This window comes from Euprymna scolopes, chromosome 2 (genome assembly GCF_053919585.1).
Source record: "Euprymna scolopes isolate OS-2025 chromosome 2, ASM5391958v1, whole genome shotgun sequence".
NCBI classification, from domain to species: domain Eukaryota; kingdom Metazoa; phylum Mollusca; class Cephalopoda; order Sepiida; family Sepiolidae; genus Euprymna; species Euprymna scolopes.
The window spans coordinates 16,701,030-16,721,308 of record NC_136483.1 but is presented as its reverse complement, the minus strand read 5'-3'; the positions used below and the strand labels follow the sequence as shown (position 1 = coordinate 16,721,308).

Here is a 20,279-nt window from a genome sequence, read left to right as displayed (position 1 = left end):
GAGAGTTTTTTTTTTTTTTTTTTTTTTTTTGCAAGTTTTTAAGGGGAGATAATTGTCATGGCTTTATTTATTATTTGATTTACGAGTCTAAGGGCGGTAATTGGTTTAACTTAATTTATTAAAAAAAAAAAAAAAAAAAAAAAATCTATTTTTACTAATGAGTAATTTTTAATGATTTAAGGTGGTTTATATTTATTAAATTTAAACCAACGTTTATGATTACACGATAGAAGCTCGTGTCTTGAATTTACTAGTTTGGTTGTGCTTTTTATATCTTCATATTTTAAAATTTTTACGGTTTCTTTTGTACATAATGTACAAAATTTATCTCCTGGTTTATATGATTTGCAAGTCTCAATTATTTGCCATTTTAAGTTGAAAGAAATATTGCTATTTTTTAGTTGCCAAATATAGTTGGATAGAGTAGTTTGGTTTGATAGAGAGTTATTTTTAAAAGAATGTTTGTGCGTTGAAATTCTATGTTTTATTGGGCCAGATGTGGAACCAATATATATTACCTCTTGATTATTATGATTATTTTCCGTTAGGTCTATTGTTGGATTATAATGTGGTGGGTTGGTTAATAATTGATCGGTAGATTGATTTAAGTTGGTGTTATTATTTAATTCGGTAGTTGAGTTATGGCTGTTGATAGGTTCTTGTATATTTGGAGTTTTTGATACTGTGCAGCTATAGATAACATTTTTAATTTTACATGAGCCTTGTAGGGGACATTTATTTTTTCTTCTACAGTTACAGTCCGATGTATTTTGTATAGTTGCATTTTGTAGTTTATTAATTTTATTATTATTAGAGCTAATTATTTTCTGATGAAGGTTAGGCATAGTAGAGTAAGAGACTTTAATTGTGTTCTTATTGAAAATCTTATTATATCTATGGGGGGCTTTAAAGTTCTTATCTAATATTTTTAAAAATTCTCTAGCTATGTTTGTTTCTAGGTTTTTGGAATACGGGGGGTTGAACCATAGGATCTCCTTGTGTCTATTCTTACGTTTGCGGGTTTTAGTTTGTTGTTTATTTATATTATTATCTAATATTTGTAGTTTGGTTTTATCTTTTTTTGTCTCCTGGTTATTTTTCTTAACTCGTATACGGGAAGACATTGCCATATTATATGTTATTACGCTCTTAATAGGTTTATTTTTAATGCAATTTATGTTTCTATCATTTTCATTTATGAATTTAATTTGTGAATTATATCCAGAGTTTTTAAGGGCTTCATTATAGTATTTTTCATTTTTGGTAAATATTGATTTAGTAGAAGACAGTCTAGAAATTCTTAGAGCGATATTGGGAACTATTGATTTTAATATTGATTTAGGGTGGTTTGATTGATTGTGGACATATAGAAGTGATTGGTTAGGTTTATGGTATGGTTCAAAGGTAGAATTTTCAAGATTTAAGGTTATGTCTAAGAAATTAACAATTTTTTTATTAGGGTCGATTTTTATACTAAGTCCATAATTTTTAAATAATTTATGTAGAGCTTTAATTGCATTTTCATAATTTTTATTAGTAGAATTCGTTATGAAAAGTGCATCATCTCTATATAGCCCTCCTTCAAGTTTGAATTGTTTATGGAGTATACAATGTATTTCAATGGCAAATAATTGAGACTTGCAAATCATATAAACCAGGAGATAAATTTTGTACATTATGTACAAAAGAAACCGTAAAAAATTTAAAATATGAAGATATAAAAAGCACAACCAAACTAGTAAATTCAAGACACGAGCTTCTATCGTGTAATCATAAACGTTGGTTTAAATTTAATAAATATAAACCACCTTAAATCATTAAAAATTACTCATTAGTAAAAATAGATTTTTTTTTTTTTTTTTTTTTTTAATAAATTAAGTTAAACCAATTACCGCCCTTAGACTCGTAAATCAAATAATAAATAAAGCCATGACAATTATCTCCCCTTAAAAACTTGCAAAAAAAAAAAAAAAAAAAAAACCTCTCTCTCTATAGATATTAACTGTAGCGTCTCTAAATCAAAATACGCTAACGGAAACAATTTACTGCACGAGCGTCGCCCTTTTAAAATTCATCATTCAATAAAATAAAAAGCTATAGCAAACATCTAAATGACTACTTTAAATACAGTTCCTGATTTCAAAAAAAGAAAAACCAAAAGGTAATTATATATCTATATATTTTTAAATCAAATTTATTATGTAAATTCAAAAATATATATATTTTTTCCACTCATTTCTATCTCTAACCTATACCAATTTCCTTATTAATTTTCTTATAAATTTTATATCCAAACCTTTTACTTCAATTTTTCAGATTCATCTGCCTTACTTTTAATGCTAGGTTTATTTTTGGTGTCTTTTCAATTCAATAGAAATCCTCCTAAATTTGCTGATGAGGAGACCGTGCTTACCAAAAAAACTATGTATAATTATTCTACGTGACTTCATGTATACCACAAATAAAAAGCACGGATTTCCGAAACGATCGTACAGATAATTGACTTTGTTGTTGTTCCTTCTTATGAAACTGATTTTTAGTTTAATTAAATTTTGATTTTTAAATTTTAAAAATTTTAAAACTTTTAAATTATAAATCACATTACTTAATATATATATATATATATATATATATATATATAAAGTTTAGTTTTTCTCCCTGTGACATTGATATTGAAAGCCTAATTTTTCGATTTTAAAAATAAGATTGTATTAAAACGAAATATACTCAGTCATGCATATGCGAACGACTATATGAAGATTAATTAATTTACATATTCCTTTGAAAAATGGGCGTTGATTAATTATTTATTAATTTTTATGGTTTCTTGTTAGATGATTGGTTTAATTGAACTATTATGATGAATTCTGTTTATACATAATTTCTACATTCTACATAATTGTGTAGAATATAAGATAAAAAATTTCTAGCGCACAGAATATTTATATATATATATATATATATATACACACACATTCAGAAAAGTGTAATATATATATATTCTTGGCAATACTTCGCAAACGAAGATTCTATGAAGGGGGTTGTCCACGTCAACTTCAGGCATGCTATATATACTAACAAAGTGACTTTGTTGGTGTGTGTATGAAAAGTCTCTACCAAACATCTCCTTGAATATTTGGTCTATGGAGTTGAAATGTATTTGGATCTGCCTGTAGCACACTTTTGATTTGGGTTTTAGCCGGTAAAAATTGCTGCTAAGAGGTCAAATTGAAAACAAAACATTTGACCTTAGCAGGGTAAGTTGAATGAAACATGCTGTTACTTTATACATGCGCAAAATCAAACATTCAAAGTTGCTTAATTTTTAACCTTTTGTGTCCATCTGTCGATAGTTCAAATGGTAACTATGCTGAAGAGATAAATAACAACTAATGCTGAGGTGCTAAATGTTCTGGTTTCAATTCTAGTGAATGTTACCCAAGTTATATATATATATATATATATATATATATATATATATATATATATATATATATATATATATATATATAAAATAAAAATTACAATTAAATTTACCAAAATGATCCAAGATGGTAAAATTAAAGTATATTATAAATATTACAGAATTAATATTTATAAAGTTATCTCAGCCAGATGTAAAAGCTCGATAAAACCAAATAGAAGAAAATCCGATCCCGCATTTTGCTAATTCCTACCCTCTAATGAGAAGGAAAGTATTTCTTCGAAACTCTGCGGATTAAGGACTATCCACTTATCTAGTGTTTCGTTTTCGGATTAAATATGTTTTTAACTCATTTCAAAGTGTTTTTTTAACATGTTTTATTAACTGTTTGCTCGTGTATATATATATATATATATATATATATATATATATATATATATATATTTAAACCATTACTATATATTGGATAATAATCAGTAGAGAATTGCCTCTATAATAATAGATAAGAAATTTACATGAATATTTATGCATATTTTACGACCAAGCAATATTAGAATACTATAGATAATAAACTTTTATAGGAGTGGGATACCAAAAATTGAAAATAACGACAAAGCAGACTTAGATTTGCAGCATCTCTCTTCGGTGAAACAGAGGTAGTACGAGGAGAAAAGACATTGCCCACTAGATTTCGAAGTTGGTTTTGAACCCTGCTAAGACAGCAGAGGAAGCTTTTAGAACCTCCTTTCAAGATGTGGCAACAGCACCATCCAAGATGTATTTGGTTTTTATACAAGTAGAGGATTGTGTCGGGAGTGATACACCTTCTTTATTATATTATGTGTGCGTTTGTTGCGTTGTTCTTTTACCCTTAATGATTTTTTTTATTTTCAGTGTTTTACTCACATTATTTGGACTGTTTTATATCTTGCTCCACTTACTGGAAGAATGCGCTTGTCTTGGGGTGGATGGAAAAACATGCCATCACAGCTGAATCATTAAAAAAGTAAGTCACGTGTGTCATTTGTCCAATGGAATCAGCCAAGTAAACCGTCATATACTAGGAATAGTGCCAACCATTATTCTGATACGTCCATGTTTGGTGTTTATATATACTACACACCATAAGTTTGGAATCACTTAGATTTATTCTCTAAGAGGAAGAATTAAAAGATTTGATGTCTTAGAAGAACAAATATAGATATATTTCATTGTTGCTACCAATTGTACAATATTTTTAATCACAATTAACAGTAATCTCCTTTATAATATTTTTACTGCAGAAATTCCCCTCTGGACCAAAGTATCGTAGGTTTGCAATAACAGATGCCACATACTAATTCATTACACGGGGTTATTAGCCACTGTTTTATGTAATTTTTTAACACAGTTTTGGACACATTTAATATTTTCACACAAAAAAATTATAATTGCAAAACATATTTCTTTTTTTTTTTTTTTAAGATTACATGTTTTGTGATTTTATATGTAAGATTCTAATATTTTTTTTTTATTTTCATTTTAAAAAGAAAACTATTTGATCAGTTTATATGACTATATGAACACATTGCAAAATTTAAGCTAGAAATAAAAATTTTACTTTTTGTTTCGTCTTAGATTAATGTTTTTTAATCAGCATTCTGACTATTTTTTTTAATGATTTGTTATTAATGTATATAAAATGATTATGCAAATATCAGACTACATTCATTTTAATATGTAAAAATGAAATTGCTATACTAAAAATATGATAGTTTACTTCCATTTAAACAGATTAAAAAAAGGTTTGCACCTGCTTCTATATCTCCATATATATAATAATATATAATATTTTGACTGCAGAAATTCCCCTGGACCAAAGTATCATAGGTCTGCAATTAACAGATGCCACATACTAATTCATTACATCTAGGCTATTAGCCACTATCATGTAATTTTTAACACAATTTTGAGACACATTGGGTCATTATAATAAAATGCTACATTGCATCCTAGGAGCAACACCAGCACTATCGAAACATCTATAGAGAAAGGAGTCCCTATTTTTCTCTATGAATATTTAGTTCTTCCACTGATATCAGTTGATACTGGAACCAATTCTACATTTTCCTACGATACTTTCATTGCACCTATGGAAACTGCTTATTAGCTACTTAGATTTTGATTAGCTTGGCAACATCGTGCACAGATATTTGTATGTTGCATAGCGTGTTTTCTGATAAAAGAGGAAATACGGTGAGGGGGGGTGACAATCTTGGTCGTATAGGGTAGAATTAGCTGCAAAGTTCTTGGCGAAGAGTTTGGCTTTGTCTGATGCTGACGAGATTACCTCAGGTCCATTGATGACGGTTGGGATAGAGTACATACTTCTGTTCAGGACCCTGTTTGCTATTTTCCCAAACTGGTGGGAACCAAGCCGCTGCTCAGCTACTTTGGACTTAACAGACCGATCATACAACTCTCTCTCTTTTACATATATTATGTTCGAAGCAATGGAAAAAGTGTTTCTGTATGCAATGGCAGCAGCACATTCTGGAGAGAACCATGGCTGTCTGTTAGGTTTTTGCTGGAATTTTTTGAGAGTATGAAGTGAACATTTCTTCATTTTTAAGAAGTTCATTTCGAACTGTACGATCAATTTCATCTCAGACTAATCCATTTGGAGAAAGTTCTGGACACTGAGTCATAATTTTAAAAACTCTATTGTTTCCCTTTGATTTCAGATAATTTTGGCATAATTTTGAGCTGTACTTCACAGCATCATACTTGTTAGAAAACAAAATTTTGTCCAATAATGCGGCAACCAGAAGGGATTGCATGATTTACAGTTGAAATAATGCACTCATTCGTTCAAAAGTTCATCTGGCAAACATTCTTCATTTGCTTTCAAACAATGAAAGTTTGATTCATCTATCCATAATACTTTTCTCCAATCATCTAAAGTCAATTCCTTGTGCCGTTCTGCTCAGTGTAGTAGTTTCAATTTATTCTCCTTCTTTAATAGTGGTTTCTTAATTGCTACACAACCTTTAAGCCCAACAGAATGAAATCATCTTTTAACAGTAACAGATACATTTTTGCTATAGAGTGAGGTTAGAGTCTTAGGGTGATATCTAGAGACAGGGTACACACTTCTATAGGCGGTGGAGGTGGAGGTGGAAGAGGTGTGGTTGTGAACGTGACAGGCAGTTCCTCGTCGTCTGTGTCTCGTTCTCCGTCTTCCCGTCTCTGCCTTGTTTTTGTTTACCATCTCACTTTTATGGACTTTCAACCTGGTAACCCATAACCAATTGACGTCATTGACCCATATTTTGACCAGCCCGGCGTTTGTTTTTGGTCTTACCTGCGACCGAATTACGTCACCTTCAGGTCATCCTATTCCCGGGTTTCATTTTTGTCGGCCAGCATTTAAGTTCATTCGAACCTTGCTCCATACAACAGCCTGGCCCATAAAACAACTTGCGTCATAGGACCAGGTCATCCAATTCCCGGGTTCCATTTTTGTTGGCCCGAATTTTGAGTTCATTCGCACCTTGCCTCTCCATAACAGATATTGCCAAATAGAATTCATTTTAATTATTAATTCTTGAGCAGTTTTTCTTCTATTCCTCTTATTAAACATTATCATATACCTATCCCCTACAATAAATGTTACTCTGAACCTATCAAGTCTTTTTTGTCATTATTTAACTCCATTTCACAAAGACACTATTTTTTTGATGAACAATTTTTTTTCATGATAACACGTTCAGAATATCTTTATTTGTAAAGAATTTCAATCTGAGCTCTTTTGTTCAATGCTGATTCATTTCTTCCTTATGAGAGTAAATGATCGTGATGGTCGGCCATCGGATTAAGAGCTTTAGTCAAAGCCAATCCATGCACACCTGTTCGAGAACTTGCTTCTGAATTAGACATAACTTATACGACCATTTCCAACCACTTGAGGGAGATTGGAAAGACAAAAACTTGATAACTGGGTGCCTCACAGATTGAATGACAACCAAAAGAAACAGCTTTATAAAGTGTCATCTTCCTTTATGTTGCGGGAGTGAAGGTTATATGACCGTGTATACACGGTACCAAATTAACATTGAATCGTACTTGTGTTGAATGTGTACATGGGACTAATAAATGTCTGTTGCACTCTTATTATAAACAGACCATATATATGTACATTGTGTGACAGACTGTTGTCCTGGGATTCTTTATGTTTATTTTAGCTCATGACTCATCTAGATGTTGGTGCATGCATATCAGAACATATAATACACATAACATATACATGACGACATAACTGTTTCTGCTATTGTTTCTTCTCAGAGGTTCGTCAACCTCCTTGGGGAAGCTAGAATCTGTTTAAAGGAACACATCAAGACAGGACCCAAGACGATGTGAGATTTTATGTATTTTATTCACTCCCAGGTATTCATCATAGCAGAAAGGAGTGATCGACTTTGGCTTGGAGGATTCTTCTGCTTCCATCTTGAGACCCCTCCCTCTCCCTCACGGTGAGACCTGTTTTAAGCCCACCTGACTTCCTCGGTGTCTCCAATCCAACTCTCCAACTATGTTTGCACAAACCGGAACACGTGACATGTGAAGCATCACTTCCGGTCCCTGTTCGCATCTTCCGGTGCAAACTGACTGGTCACAGAGTTTGATAAAGTTTGACAACCTGTCAAAATATGGTGATTCAAATCTCTGTTTTCCACTCGTCGCTAGATAGGTAGATAATTATATAGGTAGATAAATAGATACACAGATAATTAGATAAAAAGATAGACAGATAAACAGACAATTCAATAAATTTTTGTTTGAGCGGAGATATGTTCATCTGAATTTAAAAGTTAACGACAAATTTTCTTGTCACTCTGATATATGTATATATTAATAGTGATCCTATATATATATATATATATATATATATATATATATATATATATATATTAGAGAACAAAAGCAAAACATATTCCATAAAAATATGTTATTTGAAATCATTAAATGTATAAAAATTAAAAACCTGTTTTATTCCATTATTCTTAACACAAAAAGACTCCATTTGTTCTTGTAGAAGATTTTCTGATAAATTCCTCTAAATCCAGCACTTAGATTGTATAAAAAATATCATATTTTAATTTTTCAGAAAATTTTACTTTAGAAAAGTGTTTAATATTGTTACAAGGCCTTATTATAATAATTAATTTGTTTTTACTGCTTGTAGATGTTCTGTACAAATATATGTCCCACTATATTTCTGTTTATATGACTTTTGGAGTCCTTATAAAATTTCACTTTAAAAAGCTGTGTTGTTTCTTGGTGTAGGGTTTTGTTTTCAATTGCATCCCCAGATAGAAGAACGTTTGTACATCTAGTATAGATTATATTTAGATTATTTTAAAACTAGGAGAAAAAAAACAATCTGAAGGAAACTGTTGAAATACCATACAAAGATTCATTACAAAACAGTGGCTACTGAATGTTGTCTAATTAACTTCAGTGATAAAACATTAGATTGACTTGCCACAACAGAGATGAAGGCTGATAACATTTATCTCCAACAACAACAACAACATCATGGAGGATGCTAGCATTCCCATCATAACTGTCACTTGCCAATTCTCAGCTCACATGGATACATCATCATCATTATCATCATCAGCAGCAGCATCTTTGGTTTAACGTTCGTTTTACATGTTAGTATACATTGGACGTCAAGAAATTGATTTCAAACTAACCTATCTCTAGTAATTATTTATCCTTTTTTTCTCTAAAGTCCATCCTTATCACTTATTCTTATATTTTCCTTGGCTTTTTCCTGTGAACTGAACCTGCTGCCTCAACTGTTCTACATTAACTAATGTTGGGACGATTAATTGGAATCAAAAATCGGAAAGAACATTTTACATATACTGAATCGATATGAGAATAAAAAGTTTGAGCATGATTTCCGATTCCAAAAACGATTCTCTTAATATTTTTAAAACTTAATTTCTCATTGCAAGTATTAATGATAAAAGGTTATTGTTTTTAAACTATCAGAAAATCTAAAATCTATAAATCATAATAACATCAGCGATGGTAAATTCTTTTAATATATATATATATATATATATATATATATATATATGTGTGTGTGTGTGTGTATGTAGTAGACATTTAGAAGGCTATCATAGTACGAGGAATGAAATATAGTCGTTGTTGATAAAAGAAGACGAGAACAAGTGGCGATTTACAAATCAACAAGTACATACATATATGTCTATATATATTTATTCAGTTGTATTAGGTAAAAATGTCTTACTTGTTATGTCTGCGACATAACAAGTAAGACATTTTTACCTAATACAACTGAATATATATACATATATATATAGACATATATATATGTACTTGTTGATTTGTAAATCGCCACTTGTTCTCATCTTCTCTTACCAACAACGACTATATTTCATTCCTCGCATTGTGACAGCCTTCTAAATCTCTACTACATACCTATCCCATACAATGCTTCAAGCAAACTACATATCAATCCTACATAATATATATATATATATATATATATATATATATATATATATATATATATATATATGTTAAAATTTCCCTTCATTCTGTGGCAGTTGACAGAGGCCTAGGGGTTTAGTTCCTTGCTAATGGAGCCAAAAGTGGCTTTGTTGCTGGGTTGGAATCCTTACACGAGCGGCAATTGTTATTTCCTGCGTTGATGTTTGCAAAAGCATGAAATACTAGTGACTATGTATAAAAAATAATTATTTATAATAATGTATATATAAATATATATTATTGTTATTATTCTATGTTTCATCGTTGATTTTGTTCATATTGGTTTTCTAATAAAGGATGACATTTGGAAAACAAAAAAAAAATTTTGCAATTATTTTTCACATTGAGATGAAAACAGTCTGGCTCATCTTTGCAAATAAATCATCGGTTGTGACATTTTTTTGGTTGTTGACAGGAAACAAATCTCCATTATAAGAAGCATATAAATTGTTTGATTTTGTTTTTATTTTTCAGAAGGCGAGATAATAAAAATGGCGGAAGAAAAATACAAAGAATGTAAGTGTAATAGATTATAAATTGTTGTGTTTTTTGTCAACTGTATAAAACAGCTTGAAGTCTGGAAAAGTAAACATTTAAAACATTTCTTGATTTAAAAAGTAAATATTATTGTTGTGGCATAATTATGTGTTATCTCCCTTGCATTTTTATCCAAGTTATTTCCTTTGAACTTATTTTGGCTCATATTAGCGAAGGAGTTTTTCTATTCAGAACTTAAGAAACTCATTCCATCCACGTGTATAATTTATGATTATAGATTCTTTTTACAGCAAGGCATTTTGAAGCCTAATGTTTCTCATCAGAATAGGATGATGATAGCTAGGTTACAGATATAGAGGAGCGCGACATCTAGCTTAGGATACATTAAGAAGGAAATATATAACGAATAAAGCATTAAAATAAACATCAAAAATGTGAAAAATATATAAAACTATAAAAAATAGAAATAAGGGTGAACATAGGCATAAAAAGAAAAATAGAAGGAAGAATAAGAACATGGAATGAAGGAAGATGAAGGGTATGAGATATCGCAGAGAAATGAGGAGAGTGGTAGGGAGATGGAAGTTGCCATTGCATATTTATTTTATTTTGTCTATAATTTTCTTTATATATTTTTGCTCCACCCCCATATGTTGAGTTTCTTATATCTTGTTAAGTCTCTATATAAAGAACCTATCTTTATTCTTTAATCTCATTTGATGTATTAGGTTGAGAAGAAAGTTCTTGCGGAATTTTTAATTTTGATTTCAAATGATTTATTTGCAAATAAGTTTCTGTTATAATACCTTTACTTTATATATCATTTTAAAGAACGTTTTTCGCTCTATCTAATCGTTTAAATTACAATCGTTTTAAAACAAATATGTCTTTTCAGAATGTTGAATACAAGATAGAAATTTGCACAATTTTCTTATTTCAGTTCAAGCTAGGCCAAAAAGCTTTTGAAACAGATTGCAGTATAAAAGAAATGCTTGATCCAGGAACCACTATTGAATGCACTACATAATGGTGGCTTAAGAAATTTCGTGGCGACAATGAGAGTCTTGAAGATGATGAGTGTAGTGGTCGACCATCGGATGTTGACAATGATCGATTAAGAGCCTTGCTTCTGAATTAGATGTAACACATACGACGATTTCCAACCACATGAGAGAGGTTGCAAAGACAAAAAAACTTGATACATGCCTGCCTCACGAATTGAATGACAATCAAAATAAACGCTGTTATGAAATGTTATCTTCCCTTCTTTTATGCAACAAAAACAATCCATTTTTCAATCGAGTTGTGACTTGCAATAAAAAGTTAGTTCTTTGTGACAAACGGCGATGCTCAGGTCTTAAACGCCGATGAAGTGCCACCAAAAGAAGATCATGTTGTTTGGCAGTCTGCGACTGGTATTATCCATTACAGTTTTTTGAATGCAAGCGAAACCATTATGGCAGTGAAGTATTGTCAACAAATGGATGAAATGCATCAGAAACTTCGACAACAACACCCAGCATTAGTCAACAGAAAAGACCCAATTTTCTTCCACAACAATGCCCGACTGTACAACTTTTTCAAGCATCTCTACAACTTTCTACATGAGAAATGCTTCAAAAACCTAAGTGATATTAAAAACGCCTTCAGCAACTTCATCGCAACCAGCACACAAGATTTTTACATTACTAGTATAAATACACTTGTTTTGCGTTGGCAAAAGTGTTTTTATTCTGATGGTGTTTATTTCGATAAATAAATTTCTGTTTGAGCCGAGATATGGTTATCTGAACTTAAAATGAAAAAACGCAAGAACTTTCTTGTCAACCTGATATATATAAAATAATTGTTGATATGTATTTAGAAATATTATTTCTATAAAAAGCCCCTTTAAGAAAATGAAGTTTGAGTCCTCTTTATGGAATTAAGAAAAAATGGTCAACTTAAGATCAAAATGCAACATTCTGACTTTGTGTCATTGAATACCCCTGACTGTTTACTTTTTATGCCCGCTGATTTGACATTGATAGGTCTTTAAGTTCTCTACATTTCCCGTGTTAATTTCTGTTAGTTTGGAGGTGGAATACCAGCCTACGAAGTTAAGTGTAACTTTTTGACTGAGTTTAAATCTCCTGGCTGGTAGTAATTATCACTTCCTACACTGATGATTGCGTAAACATGAAACACTAGTATCTGTAGTTATAAAAATCATTGTTAATTGTTATTTAAAAAATATATAAACAGATTTACTTTGTTTCAATTTTTCACTTCCTCATCTGCTTTTCTCTATTTTCCTTTATTCCTTCTTTCTGTGATGAATATTCTTGAAAATAAAAGGCTACACTGCCTTGCATGTATTGTTCGCCATTATAAATATGGCAAAAATACATGTACTGGCACATTCATTTTAACAATAACGAATTTGTCAATGGAATAATGGTGACTGATGACATTTCTTCTTGAACACCATTTAAGTTCTCTGTTTCTTTTATTTTCTGGAAATTAATGCCATATTTCTTTTTAATTGACACAAAGGTCAAAGTTCAGAGTTTATTTTCAAACAGTTTGTACTTATGATAATTAAAAGTTATGCGATTATTATAAGTGTAAAATGTTTGAAAATAGACTTTTAAGTTTGGCCTTTAATTATTGCAATTAAGCAGAAATATAACACTGACTTTCCAGAAAAAAGAGAGAAAACTAGATGTTATAAAGACAAAGGGAAATGTATCAAGTTTATCACAAATGTCCAACCAAAGAATTATTGAAATTTATGAAGTTCTTAATGATGCTTTATGTTTTCATGTTATTCTTCAGTTTGTGTACGTTTGTTGTTTTTGACACCCAAAAGATAAAAAAAACCTTTTAATACTCGTTTTACTTATTTTATTCTTTCGTCCTCACATTCCCTGGCTTCAGACAAAAGAGAAAGAATTACTGTTTTTTTGTTTTGTCATTTTTGTTGTAATCCATTTTTTTTTTTACTTTGAAATAGTGTTTTTATTTTCATTTTTTAATGCCTTGTCTATAGTACTTTTCATAAAACACATCTGCCATAGATAAATATAAATTTCTACAAAGGAATGTGTAAAGCGTAGAGATCAAAGGTTGCATCTGAAGACCTCATAGTGAGAATTTTTTTTTTTTTTTTTTTTTTTTACACAGTGATCACCACTTATCAAGGCCCGGAAGCCACTCAGGGATAAGGGTTATTGCAAGTACATTACGTTAGTGTGGAGATTTGATGAAGTGTTTACTTAAGGGGGCGGTTCATTAGGAATTTGTTAATGTTGGACTTGAACACATCCAAGTTGTAGTCCGGTAGGAAGCAGGCAGACGAAACAGAGTTCCACAGGCATGCAGTTCTAAGAAAGAAGCTTTGTTCATGGAATCCGCGTTTTGATTTAGGCACAGATAAAGAGTGGGAGAAACTTTTGACAGTGGATTCAGCTAGACGGGTGTTTTTCGTGAAAGATTGGCGAGGGGGGACCAGAGATTGGAGTTCAGACGAGCACCTGCCATGGAAATAACGATAAAACAAGGATAGGCTCGCAGCGTCTCTTCTGTGGGAGAGAGGTTGCAGGGTAGAGAAAAGGGCATTCCCCACTAAGCCACAAAATCTATTTTGTACTCTGTCAAGGCAGGATAGGCTGTTTTTAGCAGCTCCTGCCCAGATATGGCAACAGTATTCCATCCTTGGACGTACTTGGCTTTTATATAGATAGACAATTGCATCAGTAGTGAGATATCTTCTGGAGCGGTAGAAGAATTAGTTAGGTTTGGAATTTGAAATAACCCTCCTCCCACTTGAGTCTATAGAAATTATGAAATTGGTTTCCTTGTTGACCAGAAAGGGATAATGTTCACTTGAGTTAATCATCCTGTGTGAAATAAATTTTTATGTCTAAAATATAAATTCACACTTTGAGAAATTTCAATTCCCTTAATAAAAACTATTATTTCTCTATAGCACTGAGTTGTTGATTGATTTGATGAGAGGCTCTTTTATTTCAGCTTTTGGGGTGAGGGTGATGCTACAGCTGATCTGTACCAAGATCAGACAAGGCACACAATGATGACGAAATGAGCAACATAGGACATAACTGCAACTGGCAAAACCAACAGTTCTACTTTTCATCGCCGAAACTTAATTACTGATCTTCACAGGAATGCAATATCTAATAGAAAACATTGGTAGAATTCTTGGAATTTCAAATTAAAGAAAGGAAATAAATATATTCAAATGAAAACCGTTTTGTAAAATATAGAATGGCCTTGTACCAAACTACATTCGATGTGTTAGAGAAATTTCAAAATTTGACCTCTGTACGTTGATATCAGATGAGTATCACATTTGGAGATAACAGCCTGGATCACGTTAGGTATGTGCATACCCTGTCCATAAGACACTACAAGCATTTATTTAATCAAACTTTATAATTATGAATAGTCCAAATAACAGTCTTTTTACCATCCCTCTGTAATACTCGCCCTGTCCAATAAATCAGCAGTAGCAATGAAATTATATATAATATCAAATATTATTAATAAGTAATGCTAAGACAATAATCTGTAAATATTTTTAGGTAATAAAACGGGGGGAAAAAATAAATGAATACAAAAACAGTGTAAAAAAAATTGAACAAATGAAAAATTATGGAAAAGGAATAAAGATAACACGACTAGAATATGACATGGGGAATCTATTTGTAATTTATTGTTACTGCTGGGTTAGTATTATTAGATTGGGTGAGTTTTATTAGATTGGGTGAGTAGTCATGAGAGCTGGAGAAATGTACACATAAAGGTTATTAAGACCTAAAAAACAATGCCTGATTTTTTTAAAGAGAGAACAAGAGTAGATCGATGTAAGAAAATGATAACAAAGATTTAACATGTTATCCTGTATTTTTGATCAAAGATCTATGAAATTTCTTTTGTTGCAGGTCTGTCTTTCAAATATCACAAGGACTTAATGCATTCTGCTACAGCACACAGTTTAACTTGATCGGTGAGTTTATGAAACAAATACAGTTTACTATGGCATTCTGAATATTGGGGAAGTGAAATCAGAGGTCTGAAATGTCTGGGAAAGGAAAGTGTTCATACTCCATTGGAGGCTCAAACAAATATAACCCTCTTTGCTTGAGGGGAATCATTCCTACCAAGTTTTAAAACTTTGCATGTCAGAAACTACACAGCAAACATTCACAAAACTGATATATAAAGCATTGCCTCAGACAGAATATAGAATTAATTGAAGCAGGAAGTCGAAGTTTAGAACGATTTATTTTCTGTTGGCATTTGGTTTGAAACTCTAAAATAGGTTTTCTTGGCTTTTGGGTCAGGTAAGTGTAATATACCCAGATGGACGTACCTTGGAATCGAGTTGGGAGATCTGCAAGAGATTTTGAGAGCATATTAAGACGCATTTTACCCAACAGCCTGATTACCATATACAAGAATTTGGCGATTATTTGGCCAACTCTTCTCGTCTCGATGTGGCTAGAGCAGCTAGTTTTGAAAGTAGGGTCACCTTGCATGTGATCTTGATTGTGTTAAAACATTTCTGTAACGAATCGCTAAGACTGGATAGTCTGCCCTAGGAATTATATTTTGAGGCTGCTGCACATGTTTGCACCAATTCTGATGGATGTATTCAACCATTAGTTTGATGAGGGTTCTATCCCAGGTAAAGTCATCAAGGGAGTGATCACATTGCTGACGAAGACGGACAGGTATGGTGGGGAGGGACTAGATAATTACAGGCCGTGAATTAAAAACAACTTATACCTGATCCATACGATTCTAGAAGGAGGGAAAGAAGATAACACAGAAGTGCGCTGATCTACTGTGGTGCAAGTTAATGGAGAGCATCCAAAATCTTTTGCTATCTCCCGGTCGGTGCTCCAGGGTTGTACGCTATGGCCTCCACTCTACATCCTTGCATTGAGATCACTACTTTGCAAGTACCGATGTGGGGAGGTAAATTCAGCCCTTCGCAGAATTGCTGTGCTTGCCAGAGTTTTCATGTTTTCCGATGACATCACCGTCTTTGTGTCATGCTACTAAAACATTAAGATAATGACAGAGACACTCACTTATTATGAAATGATCTTCGGGGCCAAAATCATCTGCAGCAAGTCAGTCGGCCTGAAGTTGGTTGCCTGGAAAGGTGTTGCCACACTTCCGGCTCCTTACAGATAAACAGATGGCTCGGTTTGAATCTTTGGTGTATGGTTTAGACTTGAAAGGAATTGGTTACAGGTATAATCAAAGGTTAAAGCAATTAACTCTTGGCTTTGGAGAAAACTCTTTAAAAGTAGAGCTGAGGCATGCGCAACTTACATCTTTCCTCTCATCCTGTTGTACTTCCTCTGCGAAAAACCTAAAGGCCCTCCAGTACCTCCTGTTCTTGCTTCTATGGAACAGGAAGAGGTTTGCAGACAGGTATGTATTCAACATCTGTGTGAGAGATGCCCAGAGACTGGCGTTTCTGAGTCAAACTTTGACCAAGGAATCTGCAAAGAATTCCATGGCTGATAGTACTTTTCTCGGCTTCATTCTCAACAATTTGGTCAAGAGTTGTTACAGTTTGAGGGGCGATATGCAGTTCTTTGGAGATGGCTAAGCTGCACTCAAAAGGCTTCCAAGGTCCAGTTTCCAGTTTTTGACTTCTAGAAAGGAACTCGATAGGGAATTAGTAAGGGAGACTACTAATGATCAACTCGATAGAGAGTTAGGATGATCAGAAGAGAGAATTTGCTTCCAATGAAGTTGGGTGCCGAGTTTGAGTCCTTGCAACAACTCTGAGTTCTTTCTGACCTGGCGATTGGCCTGGAATGCATTGCTTCTCAATGCGATACAACAGTTTCTAAATAATGGATTTGCTTGAGTGTCTTCATTGCAACACGCTAGCAGAAGAAACACCTAAACACCAGCGGTACTGCCAATAAGATAACAGCTTGTATCAATACTAAGTATCCTCACCTACTAAACGTATGCTACGTAATTGAAAAAACTGGGCCACTGTTAGATGGGGATAGACGAATGGTGTTTTTTGCAATCTTGACCATAGTGTGAATGGTGGTATAGATGTTGTGTCTGAGTTGAATATTTTGCTGATCAAGATCTGATCACATTCTTCAAGCAGATCAAGATCAGATGTGATAAAAAAAAAACGATTACATTCCACGGTTTTTGAAAAAAGGTGAATATAAGTTGTAGCAAGTCTGTGTGTATGAAGAAGAGTTAAGTATGAGTACCTATTATTTGCATAAGTATGGTATGTATGGCTTCCGGTCCTGTTAGACCTCAACCTGTCAGATAAGTTTCTAATCTCTTAGTTAAGATGCCCACTCCCCATTTAAAATTTTTTCATCTCCAGCCTTTCCCAAATTGCATTTATCTTGGAAGGACATCAACCACTCTCGAAACTCTCCCCTACCCTGTTTTTTTTTTATTTTCCCTCCCATTTAGATAAGACCCTCATTTTGAAATTGGTCTGCTTGTTTTCTGTTCAAAACAAACTGGAAAACAGTGGACGGTCTATTATTTAGAATTGATTGATGATTTTATTCTTTGTTCTTTTCTGACTCTATGATTCTCTCACAATGAACTGATTGTCATCTTCAATAAAATTTCTGAAACATTTGGGAAATTTTAAGTGGGACGGCTCCTGGAGTAAATGTGGTATTATGGTGATTGATGATTCTAGTTAAGAGTAGGATAGACATTTTCTAGTCATGATGACAAAGGATGACGAACGACGCTCATTCTCCCACTCTTGAATGGCCTTGTGCTTAATTTGTTGTAAATGTAAATTTTTTTTATATTTCTGTAAATCAATATTTACAGAGTGTAGTATCTGTTCTGTTTCATAGAACTCCCTGATGGAGGAGAGAGCGAGAGTGATGAAGAAATAAATGAAAAAGTTTGAGGAGAAGAGGATAAAAAAAATTTAAAATAAAGATGTTACACACACACACACATACACACTTTTTAACTCTTTTTTCAACACCAGATAACCATGCTAGTAATATTATAAAGTAGTATCTATTATATATATGTTCCGTCTGCCTGCTTCCCACCGGACTACAACTTGGATGTCTTCAAGTCCAACGTTAACAAATTCCTAATGAACCACCCCCTTAAGTAAACACTTTATCAAATCTCCACACTAACGTAATGTACTTGCAATAACCCTTATCCCTGAGTGGCTTCCGGGCCTTGATAAGTGGTGATCACTGTGTAAATATATATATATATAGAGAGAGAGAGAGAGAGAGAGAAGCAAATAGTTAATAAAACATGTTAAAAAAACACTTTGAAAAAGAGTTAAAAACATATTTAATTTGAAAAGGAAACACTAAATAAGTGGATAGTCCTTAATCCACGGGGTTTCAAAGAAATACTTTCCTTCTCATCAGAGGGTAGGAATTAGCAAAATGCGGGATCGGATTTTGCATGCAAAAGTATTTTATGAAACTGCAAGTAAGTCAAAGATCTTACTTGATAACAAAAAAGTGAAGCAGAGGAAATATGGTGAAGAAAAAGGTGATTTCACATGAATGGATAGTCTGAGGAAAAGTAAAGTATCCAATGACCGTAAAATCCAAAAATGCAAATCCAAGAAGGATTAGGGTGAATATATATATATATATATATATATATTTTTTTTTTTTCACCCTAATCCTTGGGTGGTTTTTTGGGTCTTGATAAGCGGTGACTCTATAGTAAAAAGAAAAAATATATATGTGTATTATATATTATATCTTTATCATATACTAGCAAGCCGCCTGGCGTTGCCTGGTCACAAAGATATGCTTAAATGATATAATATTTTAATTCATGCAGATTACGTATATTATCATTTATTATTATAAAGCCAATTCTCTATCAATTATTATATTAAACCTAATATATAGTAGTGAGATAAAAACTAAAAAAAGTGTGTGCATATATATATATATATATATATATATATATATATATAACTCGAGTGCCATCAGCTAGAATCGAAACCCCAAAGCTCTCCACCCTCATTCCTTAGCCTCCAAGTCACACCCACATGTGTGTGTGTGTATATATATATATATATATATATATATATATATATATATATATATATATATATATATATATACACACACACATCCACACGTCATCACTTTTTTAAAAGAAGGAATCACCCAATGGTCGAAGACAAGATTCAAGTGACCAAGCAGGCATATTTAAATTCACCTTTCATTCTTTTTTTAAAAGATGAAATCGCCCGATCGTTGAAGACAAGATGCAAGCAAGCACATAGTTTTATAATTATATAGATTGTATACTATATTATATATTTTTTATTTTTTTAACTTATGGATAAATGAATGAATCTGTCCAGTTTCTCTTATCGAGATGATGGCGCTATACCTGTCAGCCATGTTGACAGTATGACTTTCAAATTGCTTGACATTTGGGATTTGAGCCAACTCGCAAACAACACAGACTCGGCTGTGAGCCATAAGTAATTTGGCTTCTCTCCAAATTACTTTGCAGCAACCAAGCTTATATAACCACTCACTATTTATACCTTCTGTTGAACCTGAGAAATTTTGGTTGGAGATAAAAATAACGAAATATGAAAGTTGAAATTTCCTTGCTTTTTCCCACAACCACAGAAAGTGTTGTAGAAACGAAACCAAGGGGAAGTAACTCTGACATAAATGCGACTTTAATTGATCCATTCTGCTAAAATAATACATTCATCTGCTTAATGTTATCATAGGTGTCCACGAAGGGA

The 20,279-nt window shown here is 32.5% G+C and overlaps 1 protein-coding gene across 1 annotated transcript in view; it reads left to right on the top strand.

Moving 5' to 3' along the window:
- The window catches only part of LOC145289182 (cilia- and flagella-associated protein 337-like), a 1,233,457-nt gene that overhangs the window by 568,094 nt on the left and 645,084 nt on the right, over positions 1-20,279 (top strand). Inside the window, exons 10-12 of the mRNA XM_080136389.1 lie at positions 4,319-4,430; positions 10,466-10,507; positions 15,436-15,500. Coding sequence (XP_079992515.1) covers positions 4,319-4,430; positions 10,466-10,507; positions 15,436-15,500 — 219 coding nt within the window. The remainder of the gene's footprint in view (positions 1-4,318; positions 4,431-10,465; positions 10,508-15,435; positions 15,501-20,279) is intronic.